This window comes from Podarcis muralis, chromosome 2 (genome assembly GCF_964188315.1).
Source record: "Podarcis muralis chromosome 2, rPodMur119.hap1.1, whole genome shotgun sequence".
NCBI classification, from domain to species: Eukaryota; Metazoa; Chordata; class Lepidosauria; order Squamata; family Lacertidae; genus Podarcis; species Podarcis muralis.
Window position 1 is genome coordinate 126,351,458 of NC_135656.1, and position 15,700 is coordinate 126,367,157.

At 46.9% G+C, this 15,700-nt stretch overlaps 1 protein-coding gene across 1 annotated transcript in view; it reads left to right on the forward strand.

Moving 5' to 3' along the window:
- Nucleotides 1-2,120: 2,120 nt before the first annotated feature.
- The window catches only part of LOC144326682 (uncharacterized), a 45,796-nt gene continuing 32,216 nt past the window's right edge, over nt 2,121-15,700 (forward strand). The window contains exons 1-5 of the mRNA XM_077923425.1: nt 2,121-2,248; nt 3,131-3,256; nt 11,967-12,178; nt 12,360-12,533; nt 13,751-15,458. Of these exons, the coding sequence (XP_077779551.1) occupies nt 12,046-12,178; nt 12,360-12,533; nt 13,751-15,458 (2,015 nt within the window). The 5' untranslated portion in view covers nt 2,121-2,248; nt 3,131-3,256; nt 11,967-12,045. The remainder of the gene's footprint in view (nt 2,249-3,130; nt 3,257-11,966; nt 12,179-12,359; nt 12,534-13,750; nt 15,459-15,700) is intronic.

Below are 15,700 nucleotides of genomic sequence, written 5' to 3' on the forward strand. Positions count from 1 at the left end.
GCTGAGGGGACCCCCTGGGTGTGGGGGGCGGACTGAGAGGGGGGAGGGAAGGGAGACCCCCAAGAAGGAGGGCTGAGGGGACCCCCTGGGTGTGGGGGGTGGACTGAGAGGGGGGAGGGAAGGGAGACCCCCAAGAAGGAGGGCTGAGGGGACCCCCTGGGTGTGGGGGGCGGACTGAGAGGGGGGAGGGAAGGGAGACCCCCAAGAAGGAGGGCTGAGGGGACCCCTTGGGTGTCTGACTGAGAGGGGGGGGCGGAGGGAGACCCCCAAGAAGGAGGGCTGAGGGGACCCCCTGGGTGTGGGGGGCAGACTGAGAGGGGGGAGCGGAGGGAGACCCCCAAGAAGGAGGGCTGAGGGGACCCCCTGGGTGTGGGGGGCGGACTGAGGGGGGGGAGCGGAGGGAGACCCCCAAGAAGGAGGGCTGAGGGGACCCCCTGGGTGTCTGACTGAGAGGGGGGGGCGGAGGGAGACCCCCAAGAAGGAGGGCTGAGGGGACCCCCTGGGTGTGGGGGGCGGACTGAGAGGGGGGAGGGAAGGGAGACCCCCAAGAAGGAGGGCTGAGGGGACCCCCTGGGTGTGGGGGGCGGACTGAGAGGGGGGAGGGAAGGGAGACCCCCAAGAAGGAGGGCTGAGGGGACCCCCTGGGTGTGGGGGGCGGACTGAGAGGGGGGAGGGAAGGGAGATCCCCAAGAAGGAGGGGTGTGGGGGCGGACTGAGAGGGGGCAGTGGAGGGAGACCCCCAAGAAGGAGGGCTGAGGGGACCCCCTGGGTGTGGGGGGCAGACTGAGGGGGGGGAGGGAAGGGAGACCCCCAGGAAGGAGGGGTGTGGGGGGCGGACTGAGAGGGGGGTGGAGGGAGACCCCCAAGAAGGAGGGCTGAGGGGACCCCCTGGGTGTGGGGGGTGGACTGAGAGGGGGGCAGAGGGAGACCCCCAAGAAGGAGGGCTGAGGGGCCCCCTGGGTGTGGGGGGCGGACTGAGAGGGGGGAGCGGTGGGAGACCCCCAAGAAGGAGGGCTGAGGGGACCCCCTGGGTGTGGGGGGGAGTGGAGGGAGACCCCCAAGAAGGAGGGCTGAGGGGACCCCCTGGGTGTGGGGGCGGACTGAGAGGGGGGCGGAGGGAAACCCCCAAGAAGGAGGGCTGAGGGGACCCCCTGGGTGTGGGGGGCGGACTGAGGGGGGGGAGCGGAGGGAGACCCCCAAGAAGGAGGGCTGAGGGGACCCCCTGGGTGTGGGGGGCGGACTGAGGGGGGGGGCGGAGGGAGACCCCCAAGAAGGAGGGCTGAGGGGACCACCTGGGTGTGGGGGAGCGGACTGAGAGGGGGAGGGAAGGGAGACCCCCAAGAAGGAGGGCTGAGGGGACCACCTAGGTGTGGGGGGCGGACTGAGAGGGGGGGCGGAGGGAGACCCCCAAGAAGGAGGGCTGAGGGGACCCCCTAGGTGTGGGGGGCGGACTGAGAGGGGGGAGCGGAGGGAGACCCCCAAGAGGAGGGCTGAGGGGACCCCCTGGGTGTGGGGGGCGGACTGAGAGGGGGAGCGGAGGGAGACCCCCAAGAAGGAGGGCTGAGGGGACCCCCTGGGTGTGGGGGGCGGACTGACGGGGGGGAGCGGAGGGAGACCCCCAAGAAGGAGGGCTGAGGGGACCCCCTGGGTGTCTGACTAAGAGAGGGGGGCGGAGGGAGACCCCCAAGAAGGAGGGCTGAGGGGACCCCCTGGGTGTGGGGGGCGGACTGAGAGGGGGAGCGGAGGGAGACCCCCAAGAAGGAGGGCTGAGGGGACCCCCTGGGTGTGGGGGGGGACTGAGAGGGGGGAAAGGGCCCCCCAAGTCTGACTCCAGAGCCTGGAAGAAGCCCAGCCTCCAAGTCCCAGGGAAGGAGGCGTCTCCGGACCCCAGCTTGGCCTCCCCAATTCAGTGGGGCTGCCCCAGGGAAGATGGGGGGCTGGAGGGAAGACTTGGAAGGGTCTCCCTTGGGGGGATCTGGGCTTCCTCTTCCTCCCTGGCGCCTGCTCTCGAGGAGGCTGCTCTTTCCCTTGCAGGAGACTCCGGGGGAAGCCCTGGCTCCGAGGGGGGGGGGGCAGAGGGGAGAGGGAGGGCTGGGCTGGCAAGGGTTAAGAGGAGCAGAGCGGGATTCCTAGAGAGGACGGGAAGTGAAGGGGCTGAAGGTCCTCCACGGCTAAATTCCCCCTCCCCTCTCTCCCCTCCCTCCCTGCTTTCTTCTCTCTCTTTTGCAAAAGCCCCTCCTGGACTCGGGTGAGTCTCCTCTCTCTTCCCCTGAGGGTGCAATGGGGAGAAGGGGGTCCCAGGGGGGCAGGGAGGGGGCGTGGGGGTCCCTGTTCAGATCATTCCTGGGGGGGGGGGAGACCCCCAAGTCGGGGAGCAGGGGGTCCTCCCTTGTCCTCTCTGCCAAGCCAGGGAGGGGCCACTTTGCAGGAAATATGCAGCTCTGCTCTTCCTTGGGATCCAGATGCTGCCTTCCTTTTTGGGGAGGGGGCTTGGGGTCAAGGAAATAAACCCCCTTCAGAGGGAGGGAAAAATCACCTTTGGGAACAGAGGCTGCAGCCAGACGGGAACATTCCCACGTGGGGGGAGCACAGGGAGAAGAAAAGCCCGTCTGCATCTCCAGACCACTTCCTGTGTCCCAGATGCAACAACACATGTCTCTCCCCCAGATCTCACTCCCAAAGACAGACTCTTCCATGGTCCCCTAAGACAGATGGATGCCAACCAACCAACATGCCCTCCCCTCCCCCTCCTGGTGCCCCTTGAAGTTGGCTTGAGGGCAGGGGGATTTCTTCCCCACCAGATGAAGGGAGAGGAGCTCCTTCCATCTGGAAAATGGGAATGCTTGCAAAGATTTACCTGAAGATGAGTACCATATAGTTAATAAAATTATTATTGTGTGAATTCCCCCATTTACAGTGGTACGTCGGGTTAAGAACTTAATTTATTTTGGAGGTCCATTTTTAACCTTAACCTGTGGTACCACGTTAGAAAATGGGGCCACCGCTGTGCAATTTCTGTTCTTATCCTGAAGCAACACTGTACCCATCATTTAAATACACAACAAAATTGTTACAGAAGAGAACAGAGCAATGTGTAGAAGATCATCTTTATTCTCCCTTTTTCTCTTAGGGTCCAGTGTGCTTTGAAGACGTAGCTGTTCCTTTCACAGAGGAGGACTGGGCTTTGCTGGATCCTGACCAGAGAGCTCTGCAGAAGGAAGTCAAGGAGGAGAATCGTGGGATCGTGGCCTCTCTGGTAAGACTCCCTGTTGGATCCTGAAATCAGCTTTGGAATTCCATACAGATCTCTGTAGGAGAAACGAGAGAGCCAGTGTGGTGTAGTGGTTAAGAGCGGTAGTCTCGTAATCTGGGGAACCGGGTTCGCGTCTCCGCTCCTCCACATGCAGCTGCTGGGTGACCTTGGGCTAGTCTCTGAAGTCTCTCAGCCCCACTCACCTCACAGAGTGTTTGTTGTGGGGAGGAAGGGAAAGGAGAATGTTAGCTGCTTTGAGACTCCTTCGGGTAGTGATAAAGCGGGATATCAAATCCAAACTCTTCTTCTCTTCTTCTTCTTCCTCCTCTATTTTGAGGGAGCCCAATAGCGCCACCTACAGCATCTGAGATGTAAACACACCCACAACTCTCCATAGGAGATGTATCTCCTGTTCTGTCTGGGAATATTCTTCACCAGTCCTGCCTTTTCCAACCAGGATGAGGCTGCTCTGAGCTGCCCAGGCCTTCTTCCATGTAGGCTTCAGAGATCTTAGGGACGTGGAGGTACATCCTGTCTAATTTTCTTTTTCCCTTTCTACATTTGTCTGGCTTCGTTCTTTTGGTGAATCTAATTTTCCATGAAATATTTCCTACAGGGGACTGTTTAGAATGTGGAAAAAGCTTCACCTAGGAAACCAGTCTCAATTTTTAGTTCTTCATAAACCGTATCCCAGAAGCCCTTGATTTTATCACATAGCCACCACATATGCAGAAGTGTCCCCTCTACTTAGTTACACCTCCAACATAATTTTGATTTTCTTTTATACATTTTACATATCTTGGTTGCTGTTACATACCATCTATAAAACGTTTTATCAAATTTTCTTTTATTGCCTCACAAGCCGTAAAATTCCAACTCGCCTTCCATAATTTTCCCCATGATGTTAATTGAATAGGTTTCCCTAAATCCATAGCCAATTTGATCATTACCGCCTTTACCTGTTCATCCCTATCCTTCCACTCCAATAATGTTCCATACATTTTAGAAATTACTTTTGTTTTCTTTTGTTTTGTAATAATCCTTTATCCAATACTGAAATTGCAAAACCCTTTTTCTTGACAGCTTTGAAGACCTCATTTATTTGGTGATACTGGATCCACCCTGTTAGGTGGTGTTTTATTTCCTCCCGCAGTTTGGTCAGACTCATGCTGGTAGCTTCGAGAACACTATCCAACCATCTCGTCCTCTGTCGTCCCCTTCTCCTTGTGCCCTCCATCTTTCTCAACATCAGGGTCTTTTCCAGGGAGTCTTCTCTTCTCATGAGGTGGCCAAAGTATTGGAGCCTCAGCTTCACAATCTGTCCTTCCAGTGACCACTCAGGGCTGATTTCCTTAAGAATGGATGCATTTGATCTTCTTGCAGTCCATGGGAGTCTCAAGAGTCTCCTCCAGCACCATAACTCAAAAGAATCAATTCTTCAGCGATCAGCCTTCTTTACGGTCCAGCTTTCACTTCCATACATCACAACTGGGAAAACCATAGCTTTAACTATACGGACCTTTGTTGGCAAGGTGATGTCTCTGCTTTTTAAGATGCTGTCTAGGTTTGTCATTCCTTCTCCCAAGAAGCAGGTGTCTTTTAATTTCGTGACTGCTGTCACCATCTGAAGTGATCATGGAGCCCAAGAAAGTAAAATCTCTCACTGCCTCCATTTCTTCCCCATCTATTTGCCAGGAGGTGATGGGACCAGTGGCCATGATCTTCGTTTTTTTGATGTTGAGCTTCAGACCATATTTTGCGCTCTCCTCTTTCACTCTCATTAAAAGGTTCTTTAATTCCTCCTCACTTTCTGCCATCAAGGTTGTGTCATCTGCATATCTGAGGTTGTTGATATTTCTTCCGGCAATCTTAATTCCGGCTTGGGATTCATCCAGCCCAGCCTTTCGCATGATGAATTCTGCATATAAGTTAAATAAGCAGGGGGACAAAATACAGCCTTGTCGTACTCCTTTCCCAATTTTGAACCAGTCAGTTGTTCCATATCCAGTTCTAACTGTAGCTTCTTGTCCCACATAGAGATTTCTCAGGAGACAGATGAGGTGATCAGGCACTCCCATCTCTTTAAGAACTTGCCATGGTTTGCTGTGGTCGACACAGTCAAAGGCTTTTGCATAGTCAATGAAGCAGAAGTAGATGTCTTTCTGGAACTCTCTAGCTTTCTCCATAATCCAGCGCATGTTTGCAATTTGGTCTCTGGTTCCTCTGCCTCTTCTAAATCCAGCTTGCACTTCTGGGAGTTCTCGGTCCACATACTGCTTGAGCCTTCCTTGTAGAATTTTAAGCATAACCTTGCTAGCGTGTGAAATGAGTGCAATTGTGCGGTAGTTGGAGCATTCTTTGGCACTGCCCTTCTTTGGGATTGGGATGTAGACTGATCTTCTCCAATCTTCTGGCCACTGCTGAGTTTTCCAAATTTGCTGGCATATTGAGTGTAGCACCTTAACAGCATCCTCTTTTAAAGTTTTAAATAGTTCAGCTGGAATATCATCACTTCCCCTGGCCTTGTTATTAGCAGTGCTTTCTAAATAATAATAATAATAATAATAATAATAATAATAATAATAATAATAATAATAATAATAATAATAATTTATTATTTACACCCCGCCCATTTGGTTGAGTTTCCCCAGCCACTCTGGGCGGCTCCCAGTCAAATGTTAAAAACAGTACAGCATTAAATATTAAAAACTTCCCTAAACATGGCTGCCTTCAGATGTCTTTTAAAGATAGAATAGCTGCTTATTTCCTTCGCATCTGAGGTGAGGGTGTTCCACAGGGTAGGCGCCACTACTGAGAAGGCCCTCTGTCTGGTTCCCTGTAACCTCACTTCTCGCAATGAGGGAACTGCCAGAAGGCCCTCGGCGCTGGATCTCAGTGTCCGGGCTGAGGGCTTTAAAGGTCAGCACCAACACTTTGAATTGTGCTCGGAAACATACTGGGATCCAATGCAGATCTCTCAGGACTGGTGTTCTGGATTAATTGCAGTTTCCGGGTCACCTTCAAAAGTAGCCCCACGTAGAGTGCATTGCAGTAGTCCAAGCGGGAAATAACCAGAGCATGCACCATTCTGACAAGACAGTCTGCAGGCAGGTAGGGTCTTAGCTTGCAAACCAGGTGGAGACAGTCGCCCAGGACACAGAATTGACCTGCGCCTCCATGGACACCTGTGAGTCCAGAATGACTCCCAGGCTGCGCACCTGGTCCTTCAGGGGCACAGTTACCCCATTCAGGACCAGGGAGTCTCCACACCCACCCGCCCCCCGTCACCCCAAAACAGTACTTCTGTCTTGTCAGGATCAACCTCAATCTGTTAGCCGCCATCCATCCTCCAACCGCCTCCAGGCACTCACACAGGACCTTCACCGCCTTCACTGGTTCTGATTTACAGGAGATTCTGATTCTAAGGCCCATTTGACTTCACTCTCCAGGATGTTTGGCTCAAGGTCAGCAACCACACTACCTGGGGTGTACGAGACATCCATATGTTTCTGGTATAATTCCTCTGGAGAGCCAGTGTGGTGTAGTGCTTAAAAGTGGTAGTCTCGTAATCTGGTGAACCAGGTTCGCTTCCCCGCTCCTCCACCTGCAACTGCTGGGTGACCTTGGGCCAGTCACACTTCTTTGAAGTCTCTCAGACCCACTCACCTCACAGAGTGTTTGTTAGACTTTCCTTTTGCTTCCAGACATATCCGCAACTGAGCGTCCTTTTGGCTTTGGCCCAGCCGCTTCATCAGCTCTGGATCTACTTGTCCTTGTCCTCCGCTCTTCCCCAGTAGCATGTTGGACGCCTTCTGACCCGAGGGGCTCATCTTCCAGCGCCATCACTTTTATATGCCTGTTGTCTTTGTCCATGGAGTTTTCTTGGCAGGGCTACTGGAGTGGCTTGCCGGTTCCTGCTCAAGGTGGATCACGTTTAGTCAAAACTCTCCACTATAGCCTGTCCGTCTTGGGTGGCCCTGCACAGCTTAGCTCATAGCGTCTCTGAGTTATTCAAGCCCCTTCGTCACAACAAGGCAGTGAAAGTGGCCCAATTCAATTCCATATTTTTCTTTCCCCAGTTATTGCTTCCTGAGGTGAAATCCACCAGGGGGTTTTAGGTTCTAACACCACTTTATGTTTTCCCCATACTCTATATATCAATTTTCTTATTATATGATTCAAAATTGATTTCTTTCCATGTTTTAATATAATTTTCTTTAAATAGATTGGTGTTTTCATTTGTCAGCCAGATTCCCAAATACTTAGTTTTATTTACTGTTTCCAATCCTGATATTTTATTTAGTTCTTTTTCCTGTGTTGACATATTTTTTGCTAGCACACTATTCTTATTTTTATTTAACTTAAATCCTGCCACTTCAAAATTCAAGGATTTTCCTTATTATTTTGCCTCAACACCCATAAGAATATTTTCTCCGAGTCCTGTTTTTTCTGTAGTTTTTTTCATGGAGCTCCAAGAGATGTTGTCGAAGACCTTCTCCATGTCTATCAGCATCAAAATGGCTTTTTTATCTGCTCTTGCTTCTAAATATTCTAAAATATCAATTATGTTTCTCATTTTATTGTGCATGTGTCTGCCTGGTAAGAAGCCAGCCTGATCTCTATGTATTATTTCATTCAATATATTTTATAATCATTATTGAACAATGATATAGGTCTATAATTTTTGATTAGTGTTGGATCTGCTCCTTGTTTGGGTATCAGTGTGATAAGTGCTTCTTCCCATGATTTTGGTATTCTTCCGTCCTTTAAAATTCCGTTCAGTACTGTTTCCTTGGTTCTGATAATATATCTTCTAACTTCTTATAAAATGCCGCCGATAATCCATCCGTACCTGGGGACTTTCCTATCTTTGCTTTTGAGATTGCTGCACCTCCATCATCGCTGTTGGTACATTTAGTTGTTCTACTTTCCAATCTGCTATTGTCGGGAGTCTATTTTGTGCTAAGTATCTTTCCATTTCCTCCTCTTGGTCTTCTTCTTTTGCATGGTAAAACTTCCTATAGTAGTTTACAATTTTTTTGCATATTTCTTTAGGATCTTCAATTATTTTTCATTTCTCAATTACTCTCTCTTTTTGTTTTTTCTTCAATTGCCATGCAAGTAGCCTACCTGATTTATTGGAACCACTGGAGAGGTATAGAAATGGGGCTTCTGTTGGGAAGGGGCCGCCCCATTTGTGCTTCTCCAGGGGCAGGAGAATATCTAGGGCAGGAGAATCCCTGCAGGGCCTCTGAGGCTCCCTTTCCTTCTTCCTCTCTCCCAGGACCCTGCAGCTTCTTTTTTAAAAAAAAAGATATTTATTGAAATTTCAACGTTTTACAAAAATAAGAAGAAAAAAAGAAAAATACAAAGTAAAAACAGTTAAAAACAGATCCGTTTTTCCAAGTCTTATCTTTCATTTGCTTGTTTCCCTGACCTCCTCACACCTCCCTTTTTTGTATTCCAGTTCAATTAATTAATTCAGCAAATCCTTTCCCTCTTTGATTTTATCTTAATCTTTTATCTTAATATATTGTAACTTTATATTATCACCTGTTAACAAACCATTTTACATATTCCTTTATAACATTGCTACTAAAGACCGCTTAACTTCAATCCAACATCATTCTAACATTCATTAATTTTGCAGTGTTTCTGTAAATAGTCTTTAAATTTCTTCCAATCTTCTTCCACCGACTCTTCTCCCTGGTCTCGGATTCTGCCAGTCATTTCCGCCAGTTCCATATAGTCCATCACCTTCATCTGCCATTCTTCCAGAGTGGGTAAATCTTGTGTCTTCCAATACTTTGCAATAAGTATTCTTGCTGCTGTAGTAGCATACATAAATAAAGTTCTGTCCTTCTTTGACACCAATTGGCCGACTATGCCCAGGAGAAAGGCCTCTGGTTTCTTCAGGAAGGTATATTTAAATACCTTTTTCATTTCATTATAGATCATCTCCCAGAAAGCCTTAATCCTTGGGCATGTCCACCAAAGGTGAAAGAATGTACCTTCAGTCTCTTTACATTTCCAACATTTGTTACCAGGCAAATGATAGATTTTTGCAAGCTTGACTGGTGTCATGTACCACCTGTATATCATTTTCATAATATTCTCTCTTAAGAAGAGTTTGGATTTGATATCCCGCTTTATCACTACGCGAAGGAGTCTCAAAGCGGCTAACATTCTCCTTTCCCTTCCTCCCCACAACAAACACTCTGTGAGGTGAGTGGGGCTGAGAGACTTCAGAGAAGTGTGACTGGCCCAAGGTCACCCAGCAGCTGCATGTGGAGGAGCGGGGAATCGAACCCGGTTCACCAGATTACAAGTCCACCGCTCTTAACCACTACACCACACTGGCTCTCAGTGTGCCGTATTTACATATTTACATGCCGTAAATTTCATACCAGTGGTCCATAACTGTTCCCAGTCAGCCATCATAATATTATGTCCAACATCTTGTGCCCATTTAATCATGGCAGATTTCACCGTTTCATCCTGAGTATTCCATTTCAACAGCAAGTTATACATCTTTGACAAAATCTTGGTTTTGGGATCTAGCAATTCTGTTTCCAATTTTGATTTTTCCACCTGGAAACCAATTTTCTTGTCCAAATTATATGCCTCCATTATCTGATAATAATGAAGCCAATCTCGCACTTTATTTTTTAGTTTTTCAAAACTCTGCAATTTCAGTTTGTCTCCCACTTGTTCCAAAATTTCCCAATATTTCGGCCATTTGGCCTCCATATTGAGCTTTTTCTGAACCTTCGCTTCCATCGGTGACAACCGCCTTGGGGTTTTATTTTCAAGTAAATCCTTGTATCTTATCCAGACATTATACAATGCTTTCCTGACAATATGGTTTTAAAAGGCTTTATGTGCTTTGACCTTATCATACCACAGATATGCATGCCATCCAAATACATTATTAAAACCTTCTAAATCCAAAATGTGTGTTTTCAAGAAGCAGCCATTCTTTCAGCCAGCAAAAAGCTGCTGATTCATAATAAAGTTTAAGGTCTGGCAGGGCAAATCCACCTCTTTCCTTTGCATCCGTTAGTATTTTAAATTTTATTCTAGGCTTCTTGCCCTGCCAGACAAATCTAGAAATGTCTCTCTGCCACTTCTTCAAACAATCCATTTTATCCAAAATTTGCAATGCTTGGAACAGAAACAACATTCTAGGCAATACATTCATTTTTATCGCAGCTATACGGCCTAGCAGTGAAAGCTTCAAATTTGACCAAATTTCTAAATCTTTTTTCACTTCCGTCCAGCATTTTTCATAATTGTCTTTAAATAAATTCCAATTTTTATCTGTCATGTTAATCCCCAGGTATTTCACTTTCTTAACCACTGTTAAGCCTGTCACATTCTGAAACCTCTCTCTCTCAATTGCTGTTAATTTTTCTCTAAAACCTTCGTTTTTAACTTATTCAATTTAAATCCTGCAACCTGACCAAATTCTTTAATCAGTTCCAAAACTCTTTTAGTACTAGATTCTGGCTCCTGTAATGTCAATACTAAGTCATCTGCAAATGCTCTCAATTTGTACTGTTTAGCTCCAACTTGTATACCTTTAACCAACTGGTCCCTTCTAATCATATTCAACAGGACCTCCAGGACCAATATAAAAAGCAGTGGAGAGATTGGGCAACCTTGTCGTGTCCCTTTTTCTATCTTAAATTCCTCCGTCACCACATTGTTAACAATTAGTTTGGCCTTTTGTTCAGAATAAATCGCACTTATACCATTTCCAAAACCTTGACCCACCCCCATCCCCTGTAGATTCTTCTTCATAAAACTCCAAGAAATATTGTCAAAGGCTTTCTCCGCGTCCACAAATATCAAAACTGCCTTGGTATTGATATTCACTTGTAGTTTTTCTAAAATATTAATTATGTTTCTCATATTATCAGACAAGTGTCTACCCGGGAGAAAGCCTGCTTGATCTTTATGAATCTCTTCCACTAACACTTTTTTTAGTCTTGTAGCCAAAATATCTGCAAAAATTTTATAATCCGCATTCAGCAGTGATATGGGGCGGTAGTTCTTGAGCTGCGCCTTTTCAGTCTCTGTTTTGGGTATAAGTGTGATGTACGCTTCCTTCCACGACTCTGGTGCCCTTTTCCCCTCCATTATTTCATTACAGACTTCCTTTAAAGGTTGTACTAACCATTCCTTTAAAGATCTGTAATATCTAGAAGTCAGTCCATCCGGTCCTGGAGATTTGCCCAATTGCATATTCTGAATGGCACCTTCTACCTCCTGTTCAGTTATTTTATAATTCAGCATTAATTTATTTTATTGAGAGATTTTTTGTAATCCATTTATTTTCAAAAATCGATCTATATCAAGTTCTTTCTGTGGCCCTTGTGTATATAATTGTTTAAAGTACTTCTGGAAACATTTTCTAATCTCAACTGGGTTCTGTATGTTCTTTCCTTCCACTTCTAGATTTATAACAGTGTTTAGTTTTTGTCTTTTTTTCATTTGCCAGGCCAACAATTTCCCACATTTATTAGCCGACTCAAATGTTTTTTGTCTCATTTGTTTAATTTTCCATTCTATTTCCTGATTCATCATTGTCATGTATTTTACTTGATATAACTTTATTTCTCTCAAAATCTCTTGCGACTTTGGTTTTGCTCTCAATTTTTTCTCACCTTCTTTTATTTTCTCCAAAATTTTGTCTTTCTTCTCATTTTAGGTTCTCTTCTTTATTGCATTCTGTTGTATCAGAAACCCGACCCTGCAGCTTCTTTTGGCTCCTTGACTCCTCAGGAAGGATGAAAGGGATGGATCCTGCAAAACAAGCGAAGATGGAAGGGGGAAGATGGATGGTTGACCTGGTCAGGTTGTCTCCTGCATCCCTCCTCTCAACCTCTGAGCGTTCCCTCCCAGGGACCTCCAAGAGATCTGGTGAGTTCCAGGGGAGGGGAGATGGGGACCTGGATGGATGGAGGGTGAAGAGGGGAAGGTCTCTGGCCAGAAATGAGATAAAGCAGGGATTTTGCCTCCCAACATATTGGGAGGCTTCCCCTCCAGCCAGAAAATCTCTGCAAGGCCTCTGAGGCTCCCTTTGCTTCTTCCTGTCTCCCAGGACCCTCTAGCTTCTTTTGGCTCCTTGACTCCTCAGGAAGGATGAAAGACACGGATCCTGCAAACCTAGCAAGGATGGAAGGGGGAAGATGGACAGTTGACCTGGTCAGGTTGTCTCCTGCATCACTCCTCTCAACCTCTGAGCGTTCCCTCCCAGGGACCTCCGAGAGATCTGGTGAGTCCCAGGGGAGGGGAGATGGGGACCTGGATGGATGGAGCCAGAGAGGAATTGGGGCTTGCTCAGCTGGGGGGGGGGGGAGGCAGGCAGGCGGATGGAGATGGAGAAGGGGGGCACCTTTTCGGGCTCCCCCACCTGCCTGCCTGCCTTCTCCTTTGTCATCTGCAGGCAATTTGAGCTAGGAATACATCACAGCTCCCCGGCCACCACAGCTCAAAAGGTCTAAAACCAGTTCTGTGATCTGAATGCCCTGCCAGTGTCAGACAACTCACTGATCCTGCTTTGCAGTCTGAATGCAGATGGGGCCTCTGTGTGTTGTCTTTTTCTTTTTGGAAAAACTTCTTATTTGCTTTTAAAAACAAGGATCATAGGACTAATAAATGACACAGATACGTAGACTAAGCCTTCGCATGCCATTTGCATATCAAAAATAGCAGAATAAATTTGCAGGAATATCTAGTAGCATATGGTTCATCATTAGTGGTCGGTGTATGAGTTCTGGGTTCATGAATTGCTTTCAACTGAGTTATAGTCACTTTTCCTCTTCTGTTGCTAATGAAAAAATGCAGTCTCCTCAAAGTGAAGAAAGTGCTTTACATATAAATTTAAATTTAGACCGACTAGATTGAGGCAACAGCTGATGGGGAGCGTTCAGGTGAAGGTGTTGCTGTTTGTTTCACAGACGAGACGTGGAGGTTCCATACATACCTGTATGTGATGAACTTCAACTCTTTGGCTGGAGACCAACAGCATCTGGGATTCTAATATCTCCCACCGTGAACCCAGAATGGAGGGATATCAACTGTTTCCTCTCTGAATGTTCGTCGTCTAGTCATGAATTTTAAAACAGTGACCAGGCTTCTCTGAACCACCCAGGCCTTCTTAAATGCCGGCTTCAGAGTTTTTAGGGAAGTTGATGTAAATTCTGTCAGGCTTGTTGTTTTTGTTTCTGTTTGCATTTGATTGACCAAAGAGATGACTGACCTTGGAGATGGAGTGGATTCAGGGTTTGAGCCAGAACAAAATCCATTCCAGATAAAAGCCAAGCAATATGTCAGTAAATACCAGCCAACCAAGGCAGTGAAAACTGTAGAAAGGCCCCACATCTAACTATTTTTAGTTCTTCCTCTATCACAAGCATTAATTAACTTGGTTCAATGATCTGGAGCTCCATTTCTTCCTGAGGCTCTAATTCGCTTCTCTCTTCATTGCAGATGGTGATGAATTGGAAGGGAACAAAAAGGGGGACCACAAGAGAATCCACATAGTGGAAAAGTCATATAAACATTTGGAGTGTGGAGAGAACATCCGTCAGAGCTCCCATGGCACCTCCCGTCAAAGAAAGAGCTTCGTTCAGAGGGATAGTCTCACTGCACACAAAAGAGGACAGAGCAGGGAGAAATTGTATCAGTGCTTAGAATGTGGAAAGAGCTTCAGTAACCGCCGGAATCTCACTTTCCATCAAAGAATTCATACAGGGGAGAAACCCTATCAGTGCTTGGAATGTGGGAAGACCTTCAGGCACAGTACTACTCTCACTTCACATCAGAGAATTCATACAGGGGAGAAACCCTATCAGTGTTTGCAGTGTGGGAAGAGCTTCAGTCAGAGGAACAGTCTCACTTTCCATCAAAGAATACATACAGGAGAAAAACCCTATCAGTGCTTCAAATGTGGGAAGAACTTCCGGGAGCGGACAAAACTCACTTTGCATCAAAGAATTCATACAGGGGAGAAACCCTATCAATGCTTGGAATGTGGGAAGAACTTCCGGGAGCGGACGAAACTCACTTTGCATCAAAGAATTCATACAGGGGAGAAACCCTATCAGTGCTTGGAATGTGGGAAGTCCTTCAGGCACAGTACTACTCTCACTTCACATCAGAGAATTCATACAGGGGAGAAACCCTATCAGTGCTTGGAATGTGGGAAGAGCTTTCGTCAGAAAGGTGATCTTGCTTTGCATAGAAGAGTCCATACAGGGGAGAAACCCTATCATTGCCTGGAATGTGGGAAGAGCTTTAGTCTCAGGCACAGTCTCACTTCCCATCAAAGAACTCATACAGGAGAAAAACCCTATCAGTGCTTCGAATGCGGGAAGAGCTTTGGGGATGGGGCCAAGCTCACTTTGCATCAAAAAACTCATACAGGCGAGAAACCCTATCAGTGCTTGGAATGCGGGAAGAGCTTCAGCCGGAAGGACACTCTCATTTTCCATCAAAGAGTTCATAGAGGGCATAAACCGTATCACTGCTTGGAATGTGGAAAGAGCTTTAGTCAGAAGGTGAATCTCACTTTCCATCAAAGAATTCATACAGGGGAAAAACCTTATCACTGCTTGGAATGTGGAAAGAGCTTTCGTCTGAGTGGTGATCTCACTTCCCATCAAAGAATTCATACAGGGGAGAAACCCTATAAGTGCTTGCAATGTGGGAAGAGCTTCAGTCAGAGGCACACTCTCACTTCCCATCAAAGAATTCATACAGGAGAGAAACCCTATCAGTGCTTCAAATGTGGGAAGAACTTCCGGGAGCGGACGAAACTCACTTTGCATCAAAGAACTCATACAGGGGAGAAACCCTATCAATGCTTCGAATGTGGGAAGAACTTCCGGGAGCGGACGAAACTCACTTTGCATCAAAGAACTCATACAGGGGAGAAACCCTATCAGTGCTTCGAATGTGGAAGGAGCTTCACTGTTAGCTCCAGTCTCACTTCCCATCACAGAATTCATACAGGGGAGAAACCCTATCAGTGCTTGGAATGTGGAAAGAGCTTCACTAATAGCTCCAATCTCACTTGCCATCGAAGAATTCATACAGGGGAGAAACCCTATCAGTGCTTGGAGTGTGGAAAGAGCTTCAATCACAGCCACCATCTGACTTCCCATCGAATAATTCATACAGGGGAGAAACCCTATCAGTGCTTGAAATGTGGAAAGAGCTTCAAAAGCACCTACCATCTCACTCGGCATCAAAGAATTCATACAGAGGGGAAACAAAAAAAGAGAAATAAAACAAAAAATATTAAACAACCCTTACAAAATACAATTGTATAGAAAGGAAAAGGGGGGGGGGAATACACTAAAAATACTGTTTATGACCTTTGTATCATATATATCATATCATTCGTCAACACATAGAAAGACAGGCTCCCCCACTTCT